The 26,431-nt window shown below is 36.5% G+C and overlaps 1 protein-coding gene across 4 annotated transcripts in view; it reads left to right on the top strand.

Annotated features, from left to right (window-relative positions):
- Nucleotides 1-26,431, top strand: part of Col14a1 (collagen type XIV alpha 1 chain) — a 198,769-nt gene that overhangs the window by 56,502 nt on the left and 115,836 nt on the right. For all 4 annotated transcript variants that reach the window (XM_071602156.1, XM_071602155.1, XM_071602157.1 and 1 more), the window contains exons 7-14: nt 526-645; nt 2,458-2,622; nt 6,526-6,687; nt 12,375-12,526; nt 13,669-13,798; nt 14,892-15,037; nt 17,940-18,069; nt 21,584-21,723. In XM_071602156.1, coding sequence (XP_071458257.1) covers nt 526-645; nt 2,458-2,622; nt 6,526-6,687; nt 12,375-12,526; nt 13,669-13,798; nt 14,892-15,037; nt 17,940-18,069; nt 21,584-21,723 — 1,145 coding nt within the window. The remainder of the gene's footprint in view (nt 1-525; nt 646-2,457; nt 2,623-6,525; nt 6,688-12,374; nt 12,527-13,668; nt 13,799-14,891; nt 15,038-17,939; nt 18,070-21,583; nt 21,724-26,431) is intronic.

Below are 26,431 nucleotides of genomic sequence, written 5' to 3'. Positions count from 1 at the left end.
AGACAGCTGAATCCAGGGAAATGTTGAAAAAAAATGGAAGTAGTACAAGATAACCTTTGCTAAGTTATTGCTAGCCAAGATTAAAAGCAAAAAATTGCAAGTCTTTGAGTAATATTATAAATAATAAAATAATATATTTTTATAATATAAAGTCTCATAGTTTAACTCATATTTAAATAGCAAAATTGAGGAAAATCATTCCTTTGAGATTTAATATTAACAAATAATTCTAGACCTTTTATCTACATATGTGACCAGGGATTTTTTTCTTTTGAATGTCAAATACCTAATTAGGTGCTAACTTCTATAGGGTTAGAAAATTTGTATCCTCCTTCTACTCCTGCATACATAAACTTAATTTCTTTAATTGATGTCAGGAATTCTTTTTGAAAGTCTATAGTCAAGACAAGAGAAAGAAAATGTTGTATAAAATTAGGCCCTCACCCCTTCTGATTTCTTGAGTGGTTGGTCTGTGACATTCTTGAGCAACACATCATTGCTTGTGGAATTTCTCATCTTTTCCAGGCCTTGCACAGTATAGTGGTGATCCCAGAATAGAATGGCACTTGAATGCCTTCAACACAAAAGATGAAGTGATTGAAGCTGTCCGGAACCTTCCATACAAGGGAGGGAATACCCTAACAGGTATGTTTCTCTCAATCCACGTTTTAAGCAACATCTATTTCCAAAGAATAAAGTTGTATTACCATATTTGGCTACTTTTAAAGACTTAGCATACTGATTTGTTAACCAAACAGCACCTGTAATTCTTAGGTAGCTCTTTGAACTCAGTGGTAAGAGTTAAACCCCAGACCTCTCATTTGTTCTACTGTAGGAACTTCATGTCCCTGTAAGGGGTTTATTGGGCTAGAAGAAAATAAAGCAATCACCCAGGCCAGCAGCCTGCTGGCCTTTATTAGTTCATTTTCCTTCCTTTTCCCCTCTTTTCATGTATATTCACCCTGACACTTAAATTAAAATAAATTTCTCTCTTACTTTTAAAGAAGGTACTTTTTTTTGCTCTTATTCTGAAATCAGTAGTTATCAAGAAAATATTTATGGACTTTTGGCTCATTAGCATTTTTGAAAAATGATTCATATAATAATATTGACATTATAATTATCCAAAGGGTTTGTGTAGTTTTGTTGTTTATAATTATTATTATTATTATATTATTATTATTATTAATAATAATAATTTTTGTGGGCTGGTACTGAACCCAGGGCCTCATGAATGTTAGGCGAGTGCTGTACCATGGAGCTGCATGCACCTCAAGCCCTGTTCTTGCTTATTTTAACCCTAGTACAAGTTATTGCCTAACACATTATATAGACACTCAGTTTTAATAATGAAGATTCTCTTATTGACTTTTTGGTAAGCCACTGAAATCTTGATAATTCTTTGCTATTTTGATGCAAAATGTAGCAGAATTTTTGTTAATAAAATGGAAGCTTATTAAGCACAAATGCTGTAACAGTATTGCAGTATTTCTTATTTCTTTGTGAATGGAATTTGTCTCAGAAGGTAGGAGTTTTATGATTTTAGATATGTTCCCATTACTTGTGGCGGGGGGAGCAGAGAGGAGTGGGAGAAGAGGGGAAGGAAGAAAGGGAGAGAGAAATTTTTGGTTCTTAGAACATCATGAACAAAATTGAAAGTGTAGTGATAATATTTTGGACAGTCACTAATTTTTGTGGGAGTTATTGTTTCATCATAAGTATAAAGGTTTGTTTTTCTTGAACACAAGCTCTGTTAGCGTCTATTGCCATGAATTCAGTGTCTTTGCATCTACAGTTATGAAGTAAAATATTGTGAAAGCCCACAGTGGCAGGCAGAGGCCAGGAATCTTCTCTATTTATTCCTCTCATCTGGGGGTGAAATCACTGGGACGCACTGGGACGGTTGATTTCTGTTTATCTTTCCTCGTTTTCCTCTCAGCTCTTGCTTTGAACTACATTTTTGAACATAGCTGTAGACTAACAGCAGGTCAGGTGTCACTTTGATTTTTCATCCCTATCATTAGTGCTTGACACCGAACAAGCGTCCAGCAAATTGTTGTGCAATGATTTGATAGACTGAAGGAATTCTAAGATAGCAACAGTACCCTTAGTATTAAAAATCAAAATGCACATGAAAGATACACCTAGGAGAGGTATTTTGTTATCATTTGAATAAGTGAAGTGCATTATTCTATGTCAATATATTCAATTAAGAGTATATAATAGTCTGTCTCAAAGATGCACTATTCAATTACTTCATTGCCTTTATTCAGATGGATTTTCGTTTTTCTTCAGATTTGTCAAGCACAAGGTCATTTTGAAAATGAAGACTCAACATCTAATAAAACCTCTTTTAGTTCAATAAGTTATGCATCTTGTGGTTACATTTTTCAGAATCAGAAGGCTTTTGATTAGAGACAGTAGCTTTGTGTTGATTTTTCCTTGTTTTCCTCCCAGGTCTTGCTTTGAGCTACATTTTTGAAAATAGCTTTAAACCAGAAGCAGGATCAAGGACTGGAGTTTCCAAAATTGGCATCTTAATCACAGATGGAAAATCTCAAGATGATATTATTCCACCATCTAGAAACCTTCGTGAGTCTGGTGTAGAACTGTTTGCTATAGGTATGTGTTCTTCCGCTGTGGACCCAGTCACCCACTGATTCATTTGTTATGCAATGCAAGGGTCAGTTCCTGGAAAGCCATATACCCGAGTGCTTTCTAGTTCTGGTTCTCACAGTCAGCTGTTCTCAGATCCCAACTTCCTTGCATTTAAAATGAGAGTGTTGCAAACTGTCATGTACTGCACAGTGACAGGACCTCTAGATGGGATATTGACCATAACACATGAAAAGCATGAATTGACATAAAAGGTCAGGTGCATGTCTGATACCATTTAATTAGTTAGGACATTCTCTTTAGGATCAGTTTATCTCTTTTCTGATTGTCTAGGGCAAAACCAATTTATTATTTTCAAGGAATTAATGTCCTGCAGCTATTTAAAGAAAGCCTGGAGTTCTAGATATGCAGTATTACTGATTTGAAACTAACCCCTTAAAAGGGAGTATAGATATGACCAAAGCATGATATCCTCAATATGGAAATGTCATGTGAAACCCATTAATTTGTGCAATGAACTCCACTTGGAGTTATATATCAATTAAGACAGACATACTGTGTTTGGTATCTGTTTTTCACTAGTGTCCAGCCAAGAACAGTCTAAGAACAGCTGCAAAAGTTGTAGAAACTGTGTTCTTTCCTCTCTTTTTCTTATCTCTATAGCATTTCTAAGCAATGGGTTCCTTATGGGGGAAGATTGCATCTTCTTCATTCCTATCACCTAACCCAGTGCTTGACACAAAACAAATGTTTAGAAAATGCTTATGGAATGATTTGATGGCCCAATGATTTCTGAAATAGCAATATTACCCTTAGTATTGAAAATCCAAATTCTCATGAAAGATACATGTAAGAGAAGCATATTATTTTTATGCAGATAAATGAGGCATCTTATCATATAGAGTTGGCATGGTTATATTTGCCATTCACAGAACATAGAATAAAAAAATCTAGGGGGAAAAGAATGTATTGTGTTCCAACTTTGTTTCAGTAAATTATAAGTTTATTACTTTAATGTGTTTGTGTTTTGTGGAGGGGAAGGCAGTGTTGTATCTCAGTGGTCTGCAGGAGCGGCTGAGACCAGTTTGCAAGAACCAATTGTGCACATCTCTTCCTACATCAGTATCCTGTGACCTCACTTGGATAGTTTGAAATAAATCATAGTTACATATTTATACTGCAGTGATTGGCAAACATCACAAATCTGAGCAGAAAGAGGACGGTTAAATATTTTCCATATTTACTAGAACACTTATGGAACTTAAATGGACAATAATCTAAGTGATTTTTAACTATATGATAACTTCAGTCCTTAAAATAAATGAGAAATTTGGTCCTGGAACTTAATTTAAACTTTCTTGGCATTAATATTTATCATTCTGAAGTTACACAATACATCTTTCATAGTTATCAATGAAAGTAAAAATTCCTTTGACCCATTATTGGTTTGCTGCTCAAAATGTGAATTTTGGAATGCTTTATTCAAGAAGTATTTGCTTATTGACTGTGTTTTAGGCATTGTGGTGTGTGCTGGGGCACAAAGATGGGCAAAGCAAAATCCTTACACAATAAATTCCTTCAAAGTCACTATCACCATTTTCTTTCTTTTCCATGCAGTTGCAAGGCAAACTATTTTATTCAGAAAGGAAAATTGATTAATTTCAGGATATGTTTCTTAGAATATTCTTATGAGTCCAAACTTGTCAGTTTCAACTGAGTGTCATGAGAAAGCACCCGTGGCTGATTGCTTCAGTTGTGCACTCAATTAATATGGAATCATATGTGCATTTTAGAATAAATCCCCAGGCAAAAAACATCACAGAGGTTTATTTTTTATTTTCTTATCCCTTCATCCAATAAAGGAAATCTCTACAGAAGACTTAAATTCATGGGGGATTAGCTCGTGTGTTTACCCTCCATTCTCTTCTCTTGTTAATAATGAATGGATGAGTTTTTAAACAAAATTTTTGAGTGAATTCATCCAGATATGACTTGGACTATTTTTTTCCTCTGGAAATTACCTGGAAATCATCTGTATTTATTATCTTAAAACCTTCTAAAGAGAAAAGTTCAGAGACAACTAATGCTTTGTTACTCAATATGTCCAGACTGACAGCTAAGTTACTTGGCACGGCCAGGCATCTAAGAAGTAATTCATATTGCTCCAGGTCATCTCTCTTCCTTGCTTCCAGACTACCTCCTTTTAATACTTCCAGATGATTGAAATGACAGGGATTTGTAAAGAAACCCTTCTTGTCTGCTAAAGCTTGGGAAAGATAAATCTACCTTAATACCCATAAAACCTAACCTTGGACCTCTCCTTTTCTACCTCTAATTGCAATGGTAAAACTTTACTAATTTTAGCATATACTCTTTTGAGACGGAGCGTGGCATAATAAAATCCAAGCTGTACATTCACTAGCTGTGTAATCTCGAGCAAGTGAATTAAACTCTCTGCATATTTATTCATCTGGAAGTTGGCAGAAACAATAATGCCGACCTCACAGCTTATTATTAATATGTAATAATTTACATGTTAATATATGTAAAATACTCAATGCTGTGGGCATAGTAAACATTCTTCCAAGTGATAGTGTCCACTGCTCTCTGCCCTTCTCTGTTCCCTGCTATGTTACAGAGACTCGGGATTTTGCTTGGCCTGTGATAATGGCATTCAGTAGGTATTGTGGAAGGACTGGAACTTCCTTTTTGCACAAGGAAAATTTCATTGGTTATTAGGCAGCAAGTTGTTTTGAATATGCTAGAAACAAATTCCCCCTAAGATTTCTCTTGGCTCACTCCTATATAATAATAATTTTAAATGTATGTGATTTTCATTCTAGGAATATCTCTCAATTTAAGTAACCTTATTTCACAGAAATTTAAACCAGAAGCTTTGATAGTATAGAGTCCTGGTTTAATTACTGTTGCTTCTGCAGTATTTATGAAAGCAGAGGTTAGTTTCATTAAATGATCTTCCTGTTAGGATGTACTGAGAAAAATTACTATCTAATCATTTTTAAAAAGTCTTCGGAAGCTGACTTTTAAAAAAACAATCTGACATGAAACATGTCTCTTTAAAGTAGCAGATGCTTTCGACCCACTCTAAGCCTGCAAGTCTATCAGCAGGGGAAGTATAACCAGTCGGGACCTGAGATAGTAGTCCCAGCTGCCATTTGTCAGGTCACAGGCACATAATAGCTTTCATTTTGTTAACAATCCATATTCTTACTCTGGCCCTTTCTTGTTTATTTTCTTTCTATATACATTCTTTGTTAGAGAATCAAAGCTATTATCTCCTGTTATGACATAGAAGATTTAGGTATATTTTTCAATTTATTTCATGTGTATATTTATTATGTATTTATTTAATCATTCATTTCCTTTGATAAATGTAATTTTTTTTTTTTTTTTTTTTTTTTTTGGCAGGCAGGGATGGCGGGGAGTGGAGTTTTGGAGATCCAACTCAGGGGCACTTGACCACTGAGTCACATCACCAGCCCTATCTGTATTTTATTTAGAGACAGGGTCTCATTGAGTTGCTTAATGCCTCGCTTTTGCTGAGGCTGGCTTTGAACTCCTGATCCTCCTGTCTCAGCTTCTTGAGTCACTGGGATTACAGGCCTGTGCCACCACGGTGGGCTCATTCATCCCTTTGAGATGTGAACTCCCTACATTGTCCAGGCTGGCCTCAAACTCCTGGGCTCAAGAGAATTTTCCACCTCAGCCTCCTGAATAGCAGGGACTGCAGGTGTGCAACACCACACCCAGCATGCATGTGTTTTAATTTAAAATAAAAATTTTCATTATTTATCAAAATGAACAGCCTGGGTCAAGCCAGGCCCCCTGCAGTTGCTCTTTCCAATGAGACATGAAGGTCACCATTGTCCCTGTTGTGCTCAATGCCAGGGGTGAAAAACGCTGACCTGAACGAGCTGCAGGAAATCGCCTCGGAACCGGACAGCACGCACGTGTACAACGTTGCCGAATTCGATCTGATGCACACGGTGGTGGAGAGCCTGACGAGGACCGTGTGTTCCAGGGTGGAAGAACAGGACCGGGAAATTAAAGGCAAGTGGGCGACAGAGCACAGTCCCAGGGATGTGAGTGTCGCCAAGCACAAAGTCTATGCCGGACTATAGAAACCCTTGCTATTCCTCATTTCAAGTTTCTTAAGGCTCCCTTTGGTCCTAACTCATCAGAGTAGACAGGGAGTATCGTGACAAACGTTGTAGGGCTGATGGAGGGCTGCTTTGACCACTAGATTTTTTTCTCCATAGTGTTCCATTTAGACCACCACGGTTTTTAAATTAAATTAAATTCTTTTTTACCATCATGTTTTTAAAATTAAACTTTAAGTCTTATGATAATTGTGCATTCACATCCAATTGTAAAAAATAATACATGGAGAGTGCATTCTTTACCAGTTTCCCCCAATGGTAGCATCTTACAAAAACTATAGCTCCCATATCACAAGCGGTGGTACAGTCTAGGTACAGAACATTTCCATCACTGCAACTGTGGCTCCTGTTACCCATTTATAACCACCCTGACTAACATCCTTCCCAAACTCTTTCCCCCCAAATTGTTCCCCATCTCTAATTTTCTTTTATTTCAAAAATTATGTGAGTGAAATTATGCAATATATAATCTTTAGGCACATTCTTTCCCCATGCAGAATGATTCCCCAGAAATTCCTCCAAGTCGTTACATGTGTCAACAGCCCTTTCCTTTTTATTGCAGTGTCATATTCCCTCGTATGGATGTGTCACAATTTGTTTAATCATTCTCACATTGAAGGATATCTGGATTCTTTCCAGCTTTTGGCTACTGTGAATAAAGCTGCTGTGAATGTTTGTGTATGTGTTTGTGACTCATCCAATCCATGAACACATTGTGTTTGTTTACTTGTGTGTTGGTTTCTCGAATGAACATAAGTTTTTGTTTCTCTGGAATAATGCCCAGGAGTATGATGGCTGGATCATTTCCTAGTAATATATTTGGTTTCGTTTTCATTAAGAAACTGCCAAACTATTTCCAGAGTGGCTGTAGCATTTTTTGCTCCCACTAGCAGCGTATAAGTGACCCAGTTTCTGTGCATCGTCACAACATTTGTTATTGCTACTACTTTTTAAAAAAAATTTAGCTCTTCTGAGAGGTGTGGAGAGATGCAACACTATGGTTTTAATTTTCATTTTCCTCATGGCTAAAGAACATCTTTTCACATACTTATTTCTTTATGTGTATGTTTTCATTGGTAAAATGTTTCTTCATGTCTTTTGTCCATTTTCAAGTTGAATAATTTTTTTGTGTCAGAGATCAGGTAGGAATAATTTATGTGGGTTTATTTCAGAGTTCTCTGGTCTGGTGCACTAAATCTACTTGTCTAACCCTCTTCTAATACCATCTTGAATTATTATAGCTACATAGTAAGTCTTGAAATTAGGTAGAATTGAGTTCTCCTACTTGATTATTCTTTTTAAATGGTATACTCATTTACTCTTCTGATTCCTTTGCCTTCCCATTAAGTATTAGAATAATCTTTATAAAAAATCTTACTGAGATTTTGATAGGAATTACAATAAATCAATAATCAATTATCAAATATCAATTACCAAATATCAATATGGGGAGAAGAATCATTTTTACCTTGTTGAGTCATCTAATCAATGAATACATTTGTGTCTCTTTATTAGACATTCTTGATTTCTTTTATCAGCTTTTTATAATTTTCAGGACTTATGTGTCTCATATACTTATATCCTATACAGGTTTTGTTAGAATTCCACTTAAGTATTTAATTTTATTTGGGTGATTTTGGTTGTATTTTTAAATTTTTTTTTCAGTTGTAGACAGACACAATACCTTTATTTTATTTATTTGTTTTTATGTGGTGCTGAGGATTGAACCCAGTGCCTCATATATGCAAGGCAAATGCTCTACCAATTGAGCCACAACCCCAGCCCCTTTGATTGTATTTTTAATTTCAGTGTCCACATGTTCAGTGATTATAAGGAGAAATAAAGTTGATTTTTTTATGCTATGATCTTCTGATTTGTACTTGTTAAGTAGTCTAGAAGTTTTTCTCTAGGTTTTAGAGAGTTTCTATGTATACAATCATCTGCAAATATGGAAGTTTATTTGCCATAATTTTTATTTCCTTTGATCACTATAAATTTTATTTCCTTTTCTTGCCTTATTGCATTTGCTATAATTTCTCATACTGATTGAATATAACAGTTGTAAGTAAACATCTTTGCCTGATTCTCAATTGTAGGAAGAAATTTTCTGATTTTCAAAGAGTTAATCCATTTCATCAGGCTTGTAGGATTAATGTGTGTGTTCTTCAGAGTATTCTCTTATTATTACTTTGATGTCTCAAGGTACTATAGTAATTTCTGTTTCCTTTCTTATTTTGATGGTATAGGTGTAGAAACCTTGCCTGTTTTCAAGTCCCTTTATCACCATGTCTGTGTATCATGTAATTGTCTTAAATACTTATGTATATATAGAGAACCACATCGGAAATTTCTGCTTCAACCATCAAACATTATTTAGAAAACCCAAGAGAAGTAAAATGTATCATACTTCCTTATTTTTATACTTTCTGGTATTTTTACTTTCATCGAGAGGATCTAGGTTTTCTTCTTTTTAAATCATTTTCTTTCTGTTTAGACAACTTTCTTTAGCCATTCTTTTAGGATATGTCTGTTGGTGATAAATTCTCTTAAAATTTCCCCCATATGAGAATGCCTTGGTTTTCCCCTAATTTCAGATATTTTTGCTCAATATAGAGGTCTGGTTGGAAAAGTTCTTTTCTCTCAACACTTGAAAAGTGTTGTGCCTCTTCCTTCTGGTTTCTGATGAGAAATCTGTCATTCAAATGGTTCCCCTTTTCTAGGAAAGGTCTCGTTTCTCTCTCATTACTTATAAAAATTTTTTTTCTTTGAGTTTAGTTTTTCAAAGTTTTATTATAGTATATCTTAGTATGAATTTCTGTGTGTCTGTCTTGTTTGGGGGTGGTATACTCATTTTCTTGAATCTATAGTTTGTGTGATTTGTCAAATTAGGGGCCTTGGAGATGCATTATTTCTTCAAGTGCTTTTTCAGCCCGGACTTCTTTCTCTTTTCCTTTGGGAATCTGATATGAATAGGTATTTCATTATAGTCCCACATCTCTTTAAGGCTCTGTTAATTTTTTAAGTCTACTTTTCTTCTCTTATTCAGATCAGGTAATTCTATCAATCAAGTTTATGCTGCTGTTGAGTTCATTAACTTTTTGTAAAAATGTTGGTTGTTACATTTTTTTTATTTCCAAAATTTCAACTTGGTTCCTTTTTATATTATTTACTTTTTCCTAAGATTTTCTATTTCTTTTGTCTCAGTTGTTTGTAATTGTGCATTGAATTATCCTATGATGACTGGACTCTGATTTGTCTGGTTTCCTCTGGTATTGCTCTGGCAAGGGAGGTAGGGGCACTGCTTCACTTTTGCTAGGTAGGAGTAGAAGTCCAGGTTCCTGACTAAGTCTCCTTTAACATCTTAGAAGAAGAGGCTATTTACTAGCCTTCCACTAATGCCACCCTAGTAGAGGAGCAGGAGTCCCTCATTATTTGTCCCTGGGTGGCTTCCACCAACACTGCTGTGGAAGTGACCTCCTTACTGCTGAACAGTGGTGAAAGCTCTGAGTCACCACTAGGTCGTCCCTGACACCCTCCCAGAGTGAAGAGGTGGCCCTGGTTAGAAGACCAGGCAGGCCCTTTATGTGGTCTCCACTGATATCACAGGTAAGGGTGTGGTAGAAATGATTTATTACTCCATGAACCACCCTAACTGGGGTGCAGGGATGAGGTGATGTTGATTATAGCAAAGAAAGGGGAGAAGCACTGACTCCCCATTTGATCTTTGCTGTCATGGATGGTGTGGACACAGTTTTTTCTGTAGTGTTTTCGGGAGTAGTTAATGCCTAAAAATTTTCTGTCTTGGGAAGCTGACTTTTTCCCGGTCCTCTGACTCGAGAGAGCAGGCTTTTTTTTTTTTTTTTTTTTGCAACATCTTTCTTTTGTCTTTATCTTTTGATATTTCTGGGTTGACAGATACTTTAGTTCCATGTCTAGAATATATGAGCAAAAAAGAAACAGGAAACTCACCCCGGGGATATCACTTGAGTCCTGCAGTCTCCCTGTCCCCTGCTTCCTACCTTTCCTCTGATTTCAGTGTCTTCTTCTGCTTGTCTCTCATATAATTTTCAGAATTTTAAGTTATACTCAGAAGGAGGAATAGAGAAAATTACATCTGCTTTGTCTTCCCAGGAACAAATTCATTATGGATTTTTAACATTCACCCATCATGATATCATTGGTCTGTAGGTTGTACCTGGCTTATGTGATCTGGAAGAGGGGCCAATGTTGAAGTCTTATTTTAAGAGTCTGGTTTTGTTTCCTGCCTCTATTGTATCCAGGAATGTGACATGATTCTATTTGGCTCATGTCCTTCTCTTGCCTGTCATCCCTTTTCTCTAGGCCAGCTCTCTTAGGATTGGGTTGGGTATCTAAGCAGCAGGATCCTGAACAAACTTCTCTGGGCTTCAGAGTAAGACTACTTTAGATCCCAGCTTCTCATGCACACAAAAGAACTCTACATGTGGTTGATGGTAAAGCATGCAATACAGTTCCTGGTCATAGTTAATGTTCAAAATTTCTGTGGTTATTAAAGTCCCTTGGGTAAGTACTTTTAAAGGTAGAGAAATCCTAAAACTCAAACTTGTTATTCTTGTTTTCACCTTTTATTCTTTCTCCATTTGAATTTTACATTCCAAAGTCTTTATAGAACTATTTATTTTAACATGTATATAACATGCACAAAATGCTTACCTAGTATTTTGACTCAGAGTAAGCATTTGGTATATATTATTTGCTTTTTCTTCTTTTTAAATTTTTATGCCAGACATTTCTTTAAGTCTTTATGATTGAGGTTGTATCATCTTATTCTAAAAACCACATGCTCCAGGAAGCCCAGATACCATTCTCAGCTTTGAGACTTACTATTGATGAGATCTTCATCAAATTCATTATCTTTCTTGTGCGTTGGTTTCTCACCTACAAAATGTGAATTATATTAGTTACTACTCAGAATAAAATGAGATAATACTTATGAAGAACTCAGAAGGATACCTTTAGATAGCACACATGCTCAATTAATGCTCTTTTTTATTGTTCATTAACAATGTTCTTAAATATCTTTAAGAATATTCCTGGGAGAGAAGAGGGGAGGGGAGGGGAGGGGAGGGGGGATAGTAGAGGATAGGAAAGGCAGCAGAACACAACAGACACTAGTATGGCAATATGTAAATCAGTGGATGTGTAACTGATATAATTCTGCAATCTGTATATGGGGTAAAAATGGGAGTTCATAAGCCACTTGAATCAAAGTGTGAAATATGATATATCAAAAAATTTGTAATGTTTTGAACAACCAACAATAAAAAATTTAAAAAAAAAGAATATTCCTGGGAGTCAAGGACTATGTCTTATTTAAGTTTGTACCCTCAGAACCTAGCATTGTGCATGGTATCTAATGGACACTAAAATGTTTGAAATAACTATTACAGACATTAATAATTACATCAAATTACCTAGAGATAAAAAAAATCTAAGAGGTAGTACAAAAGCAACAGTCATTTCTGACTAATGAAATTTGTTAGGCTTACAGGGATAACTTTGGGAAAATGGTTTATTTGATATATTTCTTTGCTTTAGCCTCAGCCCTCACCACCATTGGGCCACCTACGGAGTTGATTACTTCTGAAGTCACAGCCAGAAGCTTTATGGTTAACTGGACTCATGCCCCAGGAAAAGTGGAAAAATACAGAGTTGTGTATTATCCCACCAGAGGTGGAAAACCACAAGAGGTAAGAAGGAAACAGTATTTTTAAGCTATACTTTTAGTTCTCTGAAGTCTTCTATAATAATAAGAACAAGACCCATGTATATTTGAAAGACTATTCTGTCAAGAATATTTTGAATCATTTGAAATACATTTCTACGTGTCTACATTGTTCTCCCATCTCTCTAATTATGGTGGTTCCATCTTCTTCTCTTATCCCTCTATCAAATAACTCTCAGGACTGACCAGGTATGCATGTCTAACTTAGCTTATTCTTCTTCTTAAAGCTAGTGAGTTCTAAAGTAAAACTTATCAGGGGCCAATTATCTGGCCAGCACCTCTTTTGATATTCATTCATTTTTTTTTCCTACTTGGGAGTAATGAGATTTCTATCCTAGTGAAGTCTGTGTGTTTCAAATTATGAGGTGATATGATGGACAAGTCCTCCAGGATTTGGAGTTTCCTGAGCGTTTGTGGAGATCAGTGCAATTAAAAAGTCATAATAAAACAGCTGTGGCCAGCATTTTTCAGGGGTTGGCCAACACAGAAGAGAGCACCTTTTGCCAAATGATTGGGTCCTTCCCAATCCCTACTTTTGATACAGCTGTCACAGGGAATCAATTAAAATATGGTGAAATCTCCATTTCCTTTTGTTGTTCTAACCTCTGATTGACCTCGGCAAGTTTTATAGTTTTCTTCTGTATTATTATTGTTATGGCAGGATTTGCAAATTTTTTTCCTTTCAAGTATTAAAAATAAGAAGTAAATCATTTGGACAGAAAAACAACCAGAGTGCTTCCAATCATTCTATCTTTTTCATGACTAATAAACCTTTCAGATGCTTCCCAAATTTCCAAGGAAAAAAATAATTTGTCTCCTATTATGTAGTGGATATGAGTAGGATATTGATTATCTCAGGAGTGACACAATTTCCATTAGATAAGAACTAACAAATGACTTTGGCCACATTCCATAAAAGATGCTTCACTTTATGTGGTAATTTAAGGAGAGTTGGTGGCCATAAGAGTAAGGAGGATGTGTTACAAATAATAAAATAGCCAGTGAAATGTTTCTTGCTGGGGAAACTTTTGCCTTTTGGGTTGTAGTTCTGCATATGAGATATCCCATACTCTCATTCCTCAAACTCTCAAACTGTTCTTCAAACAGGTGGTGGTGGATGGAAGCTTATCTTCCACAGTGTTGAAAAATTTGATGTCTTTGACTGAATATCAAGTAGCGGTATTTGCAATATATGCTCACACTGCTAGTGAAGGCCTACGAGGAACTGAAACCACACGTACGTATTTAATCCTACACCACTTCTCACTTGGCCAGCACTGCTTAGGTGGCTTTCCTACATCAGGCTGCTCAGGTTGCACTGGTATATATCCTAAGGCAAATTCATAGGAACTAGTTCTCATGCCAATTGTGGTACAGGTCCCATGATGTAGCTGCTGATTTTCAGTGCCACATATGGAAATGGGTGTTATAACTCTCTGGAATGTTTAGGAGAGAGCAACCTTGGTGGTAAAGGGTGCAGAAACACTCATTTATTTATTAAACACATGGCTTTTATGAGCCAGGAACTGTGTTAGAATCTATCAGTAGAAGTAGAGTGAGAGTTCTGTGGCTCTTCTGTCCAGTAGACTACCAAGAAAATTATTTTGCATCTTTCTTCATTGTTCATATCATTGTCATAACCAGATTCTGAATACTATGACCATGATAACACATATAAACAACACACACAAGATACATAACTCATGGGAAGAATGATGGGAAGAGATATTGTTTTTTAAAAGATCAACCATTCTTTTAATAATTTCAAATAATGAATTTCTACTACATGACAGACACTCTGAAAATTTTGTCTAAGAATATCTACCTCTGATGGAGCAATAACAATTTAAAGAACACTAAGAACAATATTCCAGGCACTATGATAATCATTCTCTATACATTTTTGGATTTATGGCTGACAAGAATCTGTAGGGTGGGTGTTATACCTCGACTTTGCAGAAATGTTTGAGTGGTCATCCTTGCTCTCGAGGATGTTTTAGTCTAGTAAGGGGTGGGCATGCAAACCAAGGACATATAAGCACACTGATGCAATGAAGTGCTGTAGACACATCAACAAAAGTTTGCAAGTGTAAGCAAAGTTTTGAGTTTGTCAGCTTGGTGAGAAAAGTAGGCAGGGCCACATTTTGAAGGATATAGAATTATATTTGAAAACAACATTTCATGTTTGTCATTAGCATTAAGCTAGGAGCTTGCAACTTATCCCTTTCTGCCTCCTGCTTCAACATGGCCAACCTTATTTCTTGGTTATTCCATTTTTTCTCAAGGATACTTATAAATAGCTGAACATTAAAATGAATCTCCTCTTGCAGTTGCTTTACCCATGGCTTCTGACCTTGAACTATACGATGTGACTGAAAACAGTTTGCGTGTCAGATGGGATGCAGTTCCTGGGGCCACAGGATACCTGATCCTCTATGCTCCTCTCACAGAGGGCCTGGCTGGGGATGAAAAAGAGGTAACCCTCTGTAGTCCTAGAGTCTTTGACTTTTTAAAGATATCTATATATCTATATCTATATATTCTATAAAAATTGAGTGTATAGAACTTAAAAAATTCAGATTAACAACAAGAAAAAAATTATTTGTAATCCTACTACCTAGAGATAATGATTTATTAACATTTAGCTAACAGTCTTTATGAATGCATTTTTTGGGGGGTATCAGAGATTGAATGCAGGGGTGCTTAACCACTGAGCCACATCCACAGCCTCCTTTTGGTATTTTTTCTAGAGACAGGAGCTCACAGAGTTGTTCAGTTCTCTGATAAGTTACTGAGGCTGGTTTTGAACTCGTGATCCTACTGCCTCAGCCTCCTAAGCTGATGGGATTACAGGAATGTGCCTCCACACCTGGCTCGAATGCATTAAAAAAAATTTTTTTTTTAGTTGTAGTTGGACACGATACCTTTATCTATCTATCTATCTATCTATCTATCTATTTATGTGGTGCTGAGGATCGAACCCAGGCCTCGCATGTGCTAGGTGAGTGCTCTACCGCTAAGCTACAACCCCAGCCCCACAAATGCATTTTTAATACAACAAATGAAGGCAGTTTTGTAGCTTGTCATTTTCATCTCATTTAATGTGAATATCTGTCTGTACCATTAAAGAATATTTTATATAGTCATTTTGCATTTATAGTATCCATTGTTGGTTTGTACAGATTGTGTTTATACTCATACTATTGGACATAAGAGATAACTTGCATAAATTATGCTTGACGTTCTTAACATTCTTTGCATAATTGTGAATCTTTGCATAAGTGTCCAGTTATTTCCTTGGGATAGATTCCCAGAAACGAAGTTTCTTTTTTCAAAGGGGCATGCAAATTATTAAAGCTTATCCCAGATATTACCAGATGGTTCTAGAGGAAGTTTATATAATTTGTCTTACAATATACAGTTCATAAGTGGTTATTTCACCCATGAATACTGAATCATTATTTTTTTTACTAATTTGAGACATAGACAAATATATCTCATTGATATGAATTTTGCATTTATTTTAAATCATGAATATTTGATTTCTAAATTATTTCTTTCAGTACTCAGGACTCATTTTTAATGTATGAGGGGGTGGGGATTGTTAGAATGCAAACATTCATGGAAAAAAGAAGTGTCTTGACCAGGCTGTGGAGTAGAGAAGAGAGGCAATTTGGAATTTGGTTCTCTAAGATTGTTTAAAACCTGCCTCTGCTGGCTGAAATCAGCAAAAATTAGTGAAAATGGTGAATCTGAGTATCCAGAACAGAGCATTGGTGACCTGCCTTTTCTTATTTCCAAAGAATGTTTTCCATTCAGATGTAAAGTTGATCTTAATTGTTTTGGTAGAAAAAAAAGTTAAAAATGATGCTGGAAAGATGCTTAGCTACACTAGAAAAGAGAAAAATCATAATTAAAGGAGTGATGATTCCAACAGACTAGTGAAGTAGTCTGATAACAGCATGCAGCGGTGAGCATGTGGGAGACAATCACTCCTCTATGCTGCAGGTGTGGAAGCTGCTGCAGCCGCTTTGAAGGATATCTTGAAATTTCATCTGTTAAAGATACATGCTGTCTGTATATGTATCATAGGGAAGTGTTTTCAAAATTTTTTTCAGTGAGGCTACTTGGTCAGGACAAAACCTGGCAAAGAACTAATATGACCATGGGTAGAGGAATGGAAAACAGTAATGTAGTTATAGAAAAGACTCTCATAAAAGAATTAATAATGTAAAATCTGTCCCTATGCATCAATGAATCTTGAAACATTATTGACAGAGAAAAAATAACAAATTATAAAAAGATCATGTTGATAGGGTCTTATTTATGTGTTTTGTCAAACATATAGGACCATAGATTGTTATCAGATTCAGACACATATGTACAGAATTAAAAAAAGATTATATATATATATATATATATATATATATATATATATATATATATATCTCCAAAAGATTGAGAAAGAACTTCTGTTTTATTTGAATATATTAATTCTTTCTAAAATAAGAACTGAAATCGATATGACAAAGTTTTCATTTTGAATTTGACTAAGGAGGTAAGGGATACACTGGGGTGTATTATATTATTTTCTACACACTCTTATTATATGGTGTAATATTTAAAAGTTTAAAAATCGAACTTGTCAGTAAAACTTGTAGTTGTGGGGCTGGAGACAGTTTTATGAAGTTTTTTCTTTCATCCTTTCCAAACATAAAGTGAACCTGTCACACAATTAGCTCTTGGTTGTTGCACAACTGAGATTATTGGCTAGTTGACCAACTGCAAAGATTAGAAATAGTATCTCAGAATCAAGAAGCAAATTGTTAATTCAGGTATCAAGGTGGGCTTATCATTTCTGAACACTAGAAGGGACCTTCAATCCAACCAGATATGCCTCATATTGAATGGAGTGGTAAAACTAGCCCAACTCAATTGAGCTCGAAGTAAAAACTGGGCATCTGGCCAGAGCACTGGTTAGAATTAGCAAGTAGTGACAGATGCCCACTTAGCCCTGCCTCCAGCATGCTGGCCTGGCTTTTTATCTCTACAGGATATTTCTGATTCAGTTCCACCCACACTCTTCTGGGGCCCAGACACCCAACATTGTTCTTCTGGTTGGAATTGCCATTTTTCCATATGTAAAGAGTTATCCTAATACAGGATGCATGGGTATGTCAATTTTATGTAGTTCCATATTATGTGTTCCCAATATAAAATACAAAACAATTTAAAAAATAATGACTGAAGCCTATTTGATATAGAGGTTGTGAGGAGATACAAAGTCTTATTCCACAAAGCCTCACCTTTGAAAGTTCCAGTTGGATCAGCAGGAATTAGACATTGGCAAATGATCTAATTACATGTGTTCTTTTCAGATGAAAATTGGAGAGACCCACACAGACATTGAGTTGAGTGGGTTGGTCCCCAATACGGAGTACACAGTCACAGTTTACGCCATGTTTGGGGAAGAAGCCAGTGATCCTGCTACAGGACAAGAAACAACATGTGAGCATTTCAGTCATTTTGATGAAATACTGTCATAAAAGTTCAAATAAATGTTAGGATTGGAAGTACCAGTTTAGGTTGAAATCTTTTAGAAACCTATTGTAATATAGAAAAATGCGTATTTTATCTAGGGGAAAATGCATTTTTTTAAAAATATTTTTTTAGTTGTAGACGGACATAATACCATTATTTAGTGTTTTTTTTTTTTTTTATGTGGTGCTGGGGAATGAACCCAGTGCTTCACACATGCTATGCAAACACTCCACCACTGAGCCACAACCCCAGCATGAAAAGGCATTTTTTCTATCTTGTATTATAATGAGTGAAATGGATATCAGAACTGAACTTGAACATCCTTCAGATAATTCCACCTGTGTCTCTGCCTTAATCCAAATGCTGAATCTGGATGGAGAAAGAAGAGCTCTACAAGAGCTTCGAATCACAGCAGCTGGGATGGGAATTTTAGCTTAGGTCGTATTTCAGCTGGGTGACAATGGGCAAGTATTGTAACTATTAAAAGAAGAACAATATCTTACAACATGTGGTTGATATGAGATTAAATACAGTACTACATGTGAAAGCACTTAGCACATGATTACTCAATATCTGTTTTCCACGCATCAAGATGAATAATTTCTTTTTCTAAAAATCTTTGCCATCCTTTTATCTGAGCCTATTATTGTATTTTTTTTAGTTGACTAAGAAATTTTTGGCAAGGCTAGTCTTGACTTTTTGTTTGGTTGATTTTTGCCATGTTGGGGACCAAACCCTGTACTGCACATGTTAGGCAAGTGCTCTATCACTGAGCTACATGCCCAATCCTATAGCTAATTTTTAGTAAATACATGGACTTTATAATACTTTTAGGAAATGTAGACATTAACTATATTTTAAATATATGCCAATAGTCTGGTTTATGTAACTACCCTGGTTTACTAATAAGTCTTCCCATAAACTACTGAAAACATGGTTCTATTCATCATCTTTTGAAACACAGGAAAGTTCAGGAGGCCCGGGGTACTTGCCCACCACTCTGGGCCTTGGGAAGAGATGAGAGAAACTTTCTGTAGTGCCTTGGAAATTCTACTTGGGAAATATATAACAGAAGTTTAATGCTAAGGAAAGATGTTTTCACACCTTCATTCTACGTTAATTAATACTGTGTTCTCACACTTCAGAGAAAGACTGGTGCAATTAAAATAGCAAACAAACAAACAAAACAGGGACAGAAGAAAAGAAATGAATCTTACTAGAAAGTATCTAATATACCTCTTGACTTGATTAAAAAAAGAAAGAAAGAAAGAAAGAAAAGAGGTACTAAAGGTGATGTTCTGGGTAACAGTCCCTGAGACTGGCATTTTTCTGTATTAAGGAAACTGGACTTTATTCTGTTATGTTGCCAAATACAACTGAATTGCAGAAAAAATGTAGAGTGAAGTGTGCAGAATGATTGTTATATTGCTTTTCTCTTTCCTATACTTTCTCTCTAGCCCCTTAAGTATCAAGAAGGTTCTTTATTAGCAAGAAATCAGTATGTATTACATTCAAGAAAGAATTGGCATTTGGGATAGGGAGTATTATGCCTGTGACTATGGCCTGTAATTGTCAAATTTGTCTCCAAAGTTTTTCCTCTGTTGGCTCTATCAGCACCGTTGGATATTGTGGAGTGTGTGTATGTGTGTGTGTGTGTGTGTGTGTGAGAGAGAGAGAGAGAGAGACAGAGAGAGAGAGAGAGAGAGACAGAGAGGGAGGAGATTAGCTAGCATACTGGTCAATATCACCAGCTCCTATATCAACTCCCTGGGTTAAATTCTTACTGGTCTTCTGCTCCTAGTAACTGTGATTTTGACCAAGCTACCTACCTTTAGTTATGAATATAATGGGAATGATTACAACTTCATCCTTGCAGTCTAATGAAAGGTTTAATGGGATAACATGTTATGTGTCACACACACCCATGGAAAGTACTCAATAAATGTTAACAATTATTGATACTATAAATCTATACTTGAAGTCTCATGAAACTCTCAAATATTATGAACAATTTTCAATATGTTGAATCAGAAGAGGCTCCTTGAAGAAGTTAAAGAAGCTATGGAGCTAACAGCCAGGAGTCTGCAGAAATATTTCTTTGAATAATTTTAAAGTAAAGCAGAGTAAGAGAGTATTCATTTTTAATTTAGTGTCAAAAAGCCAATATGATAGTCCAGGGCAGGTAATTATTCGTTGATTCCTTGAATATTTATTGAGTATATTCTATATTGGAGACAGAGCTGGGAACAAAATTAAGCCAAATTCTTCAATCCCCTGAGATTTCAATATGTTTAGGTGGGGGGGGTGGAGAGAGGTGGGGGGGTGGAGAGAGGGGGGAGGGAGGAGGGAGAATAAACCAAAAAAATGTGCAGAGAAAAGCATAAAATGAGAAAATTGCTAGGGGAGCATCGGGATGGAAAATCCCAGCACGAAGGTGGTGTGTGTCCAGGCCTGAAAGAGGTGAGGACAGCAGCCAGGCAGGTACCTGGGGGAAGAGCCTCGTAGGAGACTGGCTAGCAAGTGCAGAAGCCTGTGTGAGTGTGCTTGGAGGTTCCTGCACCAGAGGAGATGCCAGCAAGTGGCATGAGCCAAGGGCAGGATGGTGGGAGAGAGAGCAGCAAGATGGCAGTAGGCCAGTTATGGAGGGGTAGAATGGTCACTGTAAGAACTAGAGAGTTGGGGGCCATTTGGACAGATTTGCCCAGAGGAGCAAACGTATATGGCATTGGGTTTTACAGGAGCCCACTGGCTGCCCACTCACGGTGAGCAGTTAGAGACCATCGAGAACTCTAAGCCAGGTGGGGAGAGTGGCTTCCATCATGTCAGTAGCAGTGGGCGTCATGGAGAAGTGGTCACGATCTGGATATTTATTGAAAGCACTGATGGTGGATTAAAAGTGGGTTGTGAGATAAAAAGGAATCCAGGACGACACCAAAGTTTTGGGCCTGAGTGACAGGAAACATAATGTTTCCATTTGCTCAGAAGGAAAGACTGGGGAAGAAGTTTGGGTCAGTGGGCAGGTTTTGAAGTTAGTTGGAGATGCCTAGTAGACACCCACGTGGAGATGGCAGATGGCGTCTTCCTCATTTTACACACAGAAATCATGGAGCTGAGAGGTAAAGCGACTTTGCCAGAGTCACATGAGAGTCAAGTGAAATAGCTGAGATTTTGTTTCACTGTCCTTGTTTTTAATCCATTAGGATTTTAATTTACACTAGGCTATAATGATAGCACTGACCAGAGGAAAAAGGCACAAAATATTACTTAAATCTTATTTATTTCTAGGGATATGTATCTTTATTACTATAATTCTTTCTCTATCAGGAAAACTTTTTCTTTGCTAAGTAGACGACTCACTGTTTATTTTGGATTATAAATTCTTATCCTGGTGACATTTTTCATATGAAATAGAAGATAGTGTTTCTTGTCTTTTTTATATGATTTAAAATTCTAATTATTTTCTATTCCATTTACTTCGAAGTGCCTTTATCTCCACCAAGAAACCTGAGAATCTCCAATATTGGCTCTAACAGTGCTCGATTATCCTGGGACCCAACATCAAGAAAGATCAGTGGTTACCGGATTTTATACACCAGTGCAGATGGGACTGAAATCAATGAGGTAAGGTACAGAACAGGATATGAATTTTTCAGGCCACTGTGTGGAGTTATCAGCTGCATATCCAAAGGCTACTGGCTTAAAGCAATACTAATTATATTCTTTCATCCTTTCTATGGGTCAGAAATTGAGGCTTGCATGTGCAGTTGTAGCTGCAGGGTCACACATGAAGTTAGATATTAGCTGGAGTTGGCATCTTCTCAATGGCTTCTTTTTTTCATGATTGTTTTTGGTTATGCATGACAATAGAATTTATTCTGATATAATTATACAAGCATGGAATATATCTTATTCTAATTAGGACCCCATTCTTGTGGATATACACAATGATGGAATTCACTTTGGTGTATTCACATATGTACAAAGAAAAATTATTTTGAAGTTATTTCACTGTCTTTTCCTATCCTCCCTTCCTTCTCTTCATTCTCCTTTGTCTAATCTACTGGATCTCTATTCTTCCCTTCTACCCCTTATTGTGGGTTAGCTTCTACATATCATCAAAAAACATTTTACCTTTGGCTTTTTTGGGACTGGTTTATTTCACTTAGCACAATAGTCTCCAAATCCATCCATTCACAGGCAAATTTCATAAAGTCATTCTTCTTTGCAGCTGAGTAATACTCCATTGTGTATCTGTATCACATTTTCTTTATCCATTCATCTATTGAAGGGTACCTAGGTTGGCTCCCTAGCTTAGCTATTGTGAATTTGTATATCTGGTACTTGCTCTGGGAAGACTGGAACAGATGGAGTAAACCTTTGTGTCTCTAAGTAGACTTTTCACATGATGCTTCTGGCATGCAGCTTTAGGGGAGTTGGCACAGGAGTCCACAACACATGTCTAGGGAGAGAGAGTACAAAGTGGAAGTTACAATGACCCGGGCTCAGAAGTCATTTGAGATTTCCTCTACCACATTCCACCACTAGGAGATGTCACAAGCCCCTGCCTGTATACAAGGCAGAGAAACAGATTCCACCTACCACAGGAGGCTTGTCAGTCACATACGAGGAGCATGTATGATGGGAGATGTACGCTGACGTGACCATCTTGGGAAAATGCCATCTTCCATGGTGGATGGGGCTGGGAAAGTGTGTACTTTCATGGACGAATCAAACTAGAAACAGAGTCAACATTATCAGTTTATCTCTGCTTTTGAATAAACTGACATCTGAAAGAGTTAGGTGAGACAAAATTAAAAAGATGAACAATTCTACTTTTGTATAGAAAGGTGCTTTCAAATATTAGAACTTAGTAAACTCATGAAGAAGCAGAATCATGCGTGCCATGACTAATATTTTCAGAAATTCTTTCCTTGGAACTATGTTTTGGTAAGATAGCAAAGTTATTTTTATTTTATTTTTCCTCATCTTGGTCCAGGAAGTTAGGACAAAGAAATATGTTGGATTGCATCACTTCTATTTTATCATCAAATAAAGCAAGTATTTTCATATATCAAGATAAAAATTTTCTACAGTTAAATCTAGGCAATAGTTTACGGAATGCACCTTCACAAGGGAACTTGTATATAATGCATGGCCCATAAATACACATTTATAACCTACAGGAATACAGCTCAACAGCTCTCATTAAGACTGCATAAATCCTGAGGGTAAATAGTTTTGATGAGTTGGGGTCATTGGGACTAGTTGCTTTGTGTTTGAAGACAGAAACCTAGAGCAGTAAAAAGATTGAAATGAAAACCGCTGAGTGATGGGTGTCTCTCTTTCACCAGTGATAAAGAAACCACTTTCCCAAGAGTTGCAAACTTAACCCTGTAGGAGGATCAGATGGATAAAATAAATGTGCACAAACAGATACACCTGCAAAGAAATACACTTTCACCGTTTTTTCCTGAAACATGAGGTTAACTTACACTATATATTGGGTTCCCATTTTGAGGACATAGATGTAGAAGAAATTCTCTACTGAAAGGCAATTTGAGACCAGTGATCAATGGTAATGGACAATGGGCTTTGTCAAGTGCCATCCAAGAAGCAGCAGGTCTCAGCTCCTACTACGCCCAGGGAGCTGCCAGGTCATGGGACTCTTGAAGAGATAGACAGACTTCTATTTCTGTATGAAATTTACCAATTTAAAAATTGAACATCCCAAATAACATGACAGCTATATTCACCAATAAATGTTTCTTTATTGTGGAGCACACTTCCTTAGCAATAACTTCTATAAAATAGAAGTACCCCTTCATATAGGTAGGCTGTATTTATGGCTATGTAATATATAACATAAGTATATAATGAAAAAGACTGTTATCTTTGTCCATTCAAGCTGCTATAGCAAATTGCCTAGACTGGGTAACTTATGCCTAGACTGGGTCACTTAGAAATTTACTATTCATAGCTCTGGCAGCTGGAAAGCCCAAAATCAAGGTACCAGCCGATTTGGTGTCTGGTAAGGGCATATTGCTCATCATGGACACCCACCTGTGTCCTCACATGGTGGAAGGAGCAGATGATTCCATAGAGCTTACAAGGGCACTAATTCTTCATGACCTAATTACCTCTGAAAGGCCCCTCTTTTTACTATTATTACACCAGGAATTAGTTATCAACTTATGAATTTGGGAGGGGGAACACAAAGATTCAGATCCTAGTTAGCAGTTATGGCCTCATCTAGTATTTTGCATTTTTTAATTTTTGCAAAGAATGGCCCTACACAAATATATTTGTTGAGAATGTATGAATTAGAAACTATGCTAAAGTTGAATTTAAAATATGAATCAATGGACTCTGAATGAAGATCTAAGAAAATTTTATTTGAATAGAATGCATTAATGCTGCTTGGATTTTTTAAAATATTTATTTTGACTGGTGCATATGTTTTCTCATTTCTTGATTTTTTTGGGGGGCGGGTACTGGTGGTTAAACTCAAGGGTGCTTAACCACTGAGCCACATCCCCAGCTCTTTTTTGTATTTTATTTTAGAGACAGGGTCTCACTAAGCTGCTTAGGGCTTGCCAAGTTGCTGAGGCCAGGTTTGAACTCATGATCCTCCTGCTTTAGCCTCCCAAGCTGCTGGTATTATAGGCTTGTGTCATCATGCCCAGCCCTAATTTCTTGATTCTCAAATCCAACATTGCTGCATAAGTATATCTTTTACTTAAATGAGGTACTATTTTACCTGACCTGGGAATACATGATCTTTGAGAGTGAATATTTCTACCAGTTTTACTTTAATTTCTATGAATTTAAGTTTTTATGTTTAGATAATGCACAATTGGGACTTTAGGAAATCCCCCTAAACATTCTGGAATGAACTAAAATCTACTTTGAAGATAACATGAAAGCTTTTATTTTAAAAACAGTTAACATTTCTCCACTTCCCTTCCTCCTCCCCTTACCTTCCCTACCTAACTTCCCCTTCCGCCCACTCTTCCTCCTTCACTTTCTCTCCCCTCTCTATCTTTTCTGTAATGTCCCCCTTCCAACTTTTTGGAGATGGGACAAGAAAAGTAAACCAGGACACATCAACTGATGATGATAATGATGGTGGCAATTGTGCTGATGATAATGGCAGCTACCGCTCGGATGTTTACCTGAGCCAGGAGCTGAGTGTTCTGGAGAGAATCTCATGCAGTCTTTACAGAACCAAATGCCGGAAAAGCATGACTTGTCAGATGATGGACAGAGGCCATCTCAGTCTGCATTTACTGTAAAAGGATCTGGGAAGTATACATACGTGATGGAGAATTAGTGCTGCCGTTTGAATTTCATAAATGCAAAGGCCACAGTTTTTAGACCCTTGAGAATGTGGTTCCCAACAGCAGTGACTCAGTTGCACAGCCCAGAGAGCAGCCCAAATCCCCCATTGCTCATCGAGGACTCTTCATCCTTCCCATATTAGGCGAAGTTAAGCTTTTAGCTGGACTCATAAAATCATTCTCAAAAAATAGTTGCAAAACATTGAGATCATGATAATTTGTTACCCTTTCTTCAGATTCTTCTCTTACATTTTTAAATCACCACCAACAAAACCAGTTCCAGAACTAATATTTTAAAACCTAATATTATAATAAAAATAAATGATACCTGAAGTCTTCATAAAATAAAATAATCAATGATTAAATTGTTTAAAATAGTCTATTCAGTATCAAATAAAATGTTTTAGTAAATAAATTAGATCCTTTTAAATAGACTGTCTATATAAAAGACTATGTATCTATCACGTTTTTTCCCATTTAGTCTCTCATTGTACCTAAAGAAATATAATTTTAACAACTTTTGTGTATGTTTGATATATTTTCCTTCCTATTATTCACAGATTTGAGACTTAGAAATCTGTGGTCAAGGACTAAGGGAATTCCATTAGATAGTTTTATAACTACTGAAGTCAGTTAACTCTTTGGACCTCAGGTTTCTCTTTGGAAACCCATTCTTATACATGGGAAGGACCTCTAAACAAAATAACGTGTCAAGTTCTTGATACTAGGTGCTCAATACTTCTTAGCTGTGATGATTCAAAGCAATAGAAAGCAATATCTAAGTATAATTTTGGAAAATGTGTCTGGAACTCATATTTTGAATATGGATTTATGTTCTCTCTGAGTTTAAAAATTAAAACCATACTGGAAAAAGAGAATAGGATTTAGAGTTGGAAACACCTGGGCTTAAGTCCTTGGCCCTAGCTGGTTTCCTCTGGGGCAAGATCCTTACTCTTCCCATCTTCAAATTGGGGTGACAGTCAGCGACCTAC

Source organism: Marmota flaviventris, chromosome 15 (assembly GCF_047511675.1).
Source record: "Marmota flaviventris isolate mMarFla1 chromosome 15, mMarFla1.hap1, whole genome shotgun sequence".
In the NCBI taxonomy this organism is placed as follows: Eukaryota; Metazoa; Chordata; class Mammalia; order Rodentia; family Sciuridae; genus Marmota; species Marmota flaviventris.
Note: the sequence above shows the minus strand (reverse complement) of the source record. Positions and strands in the feature narration are given on the sequence as shown.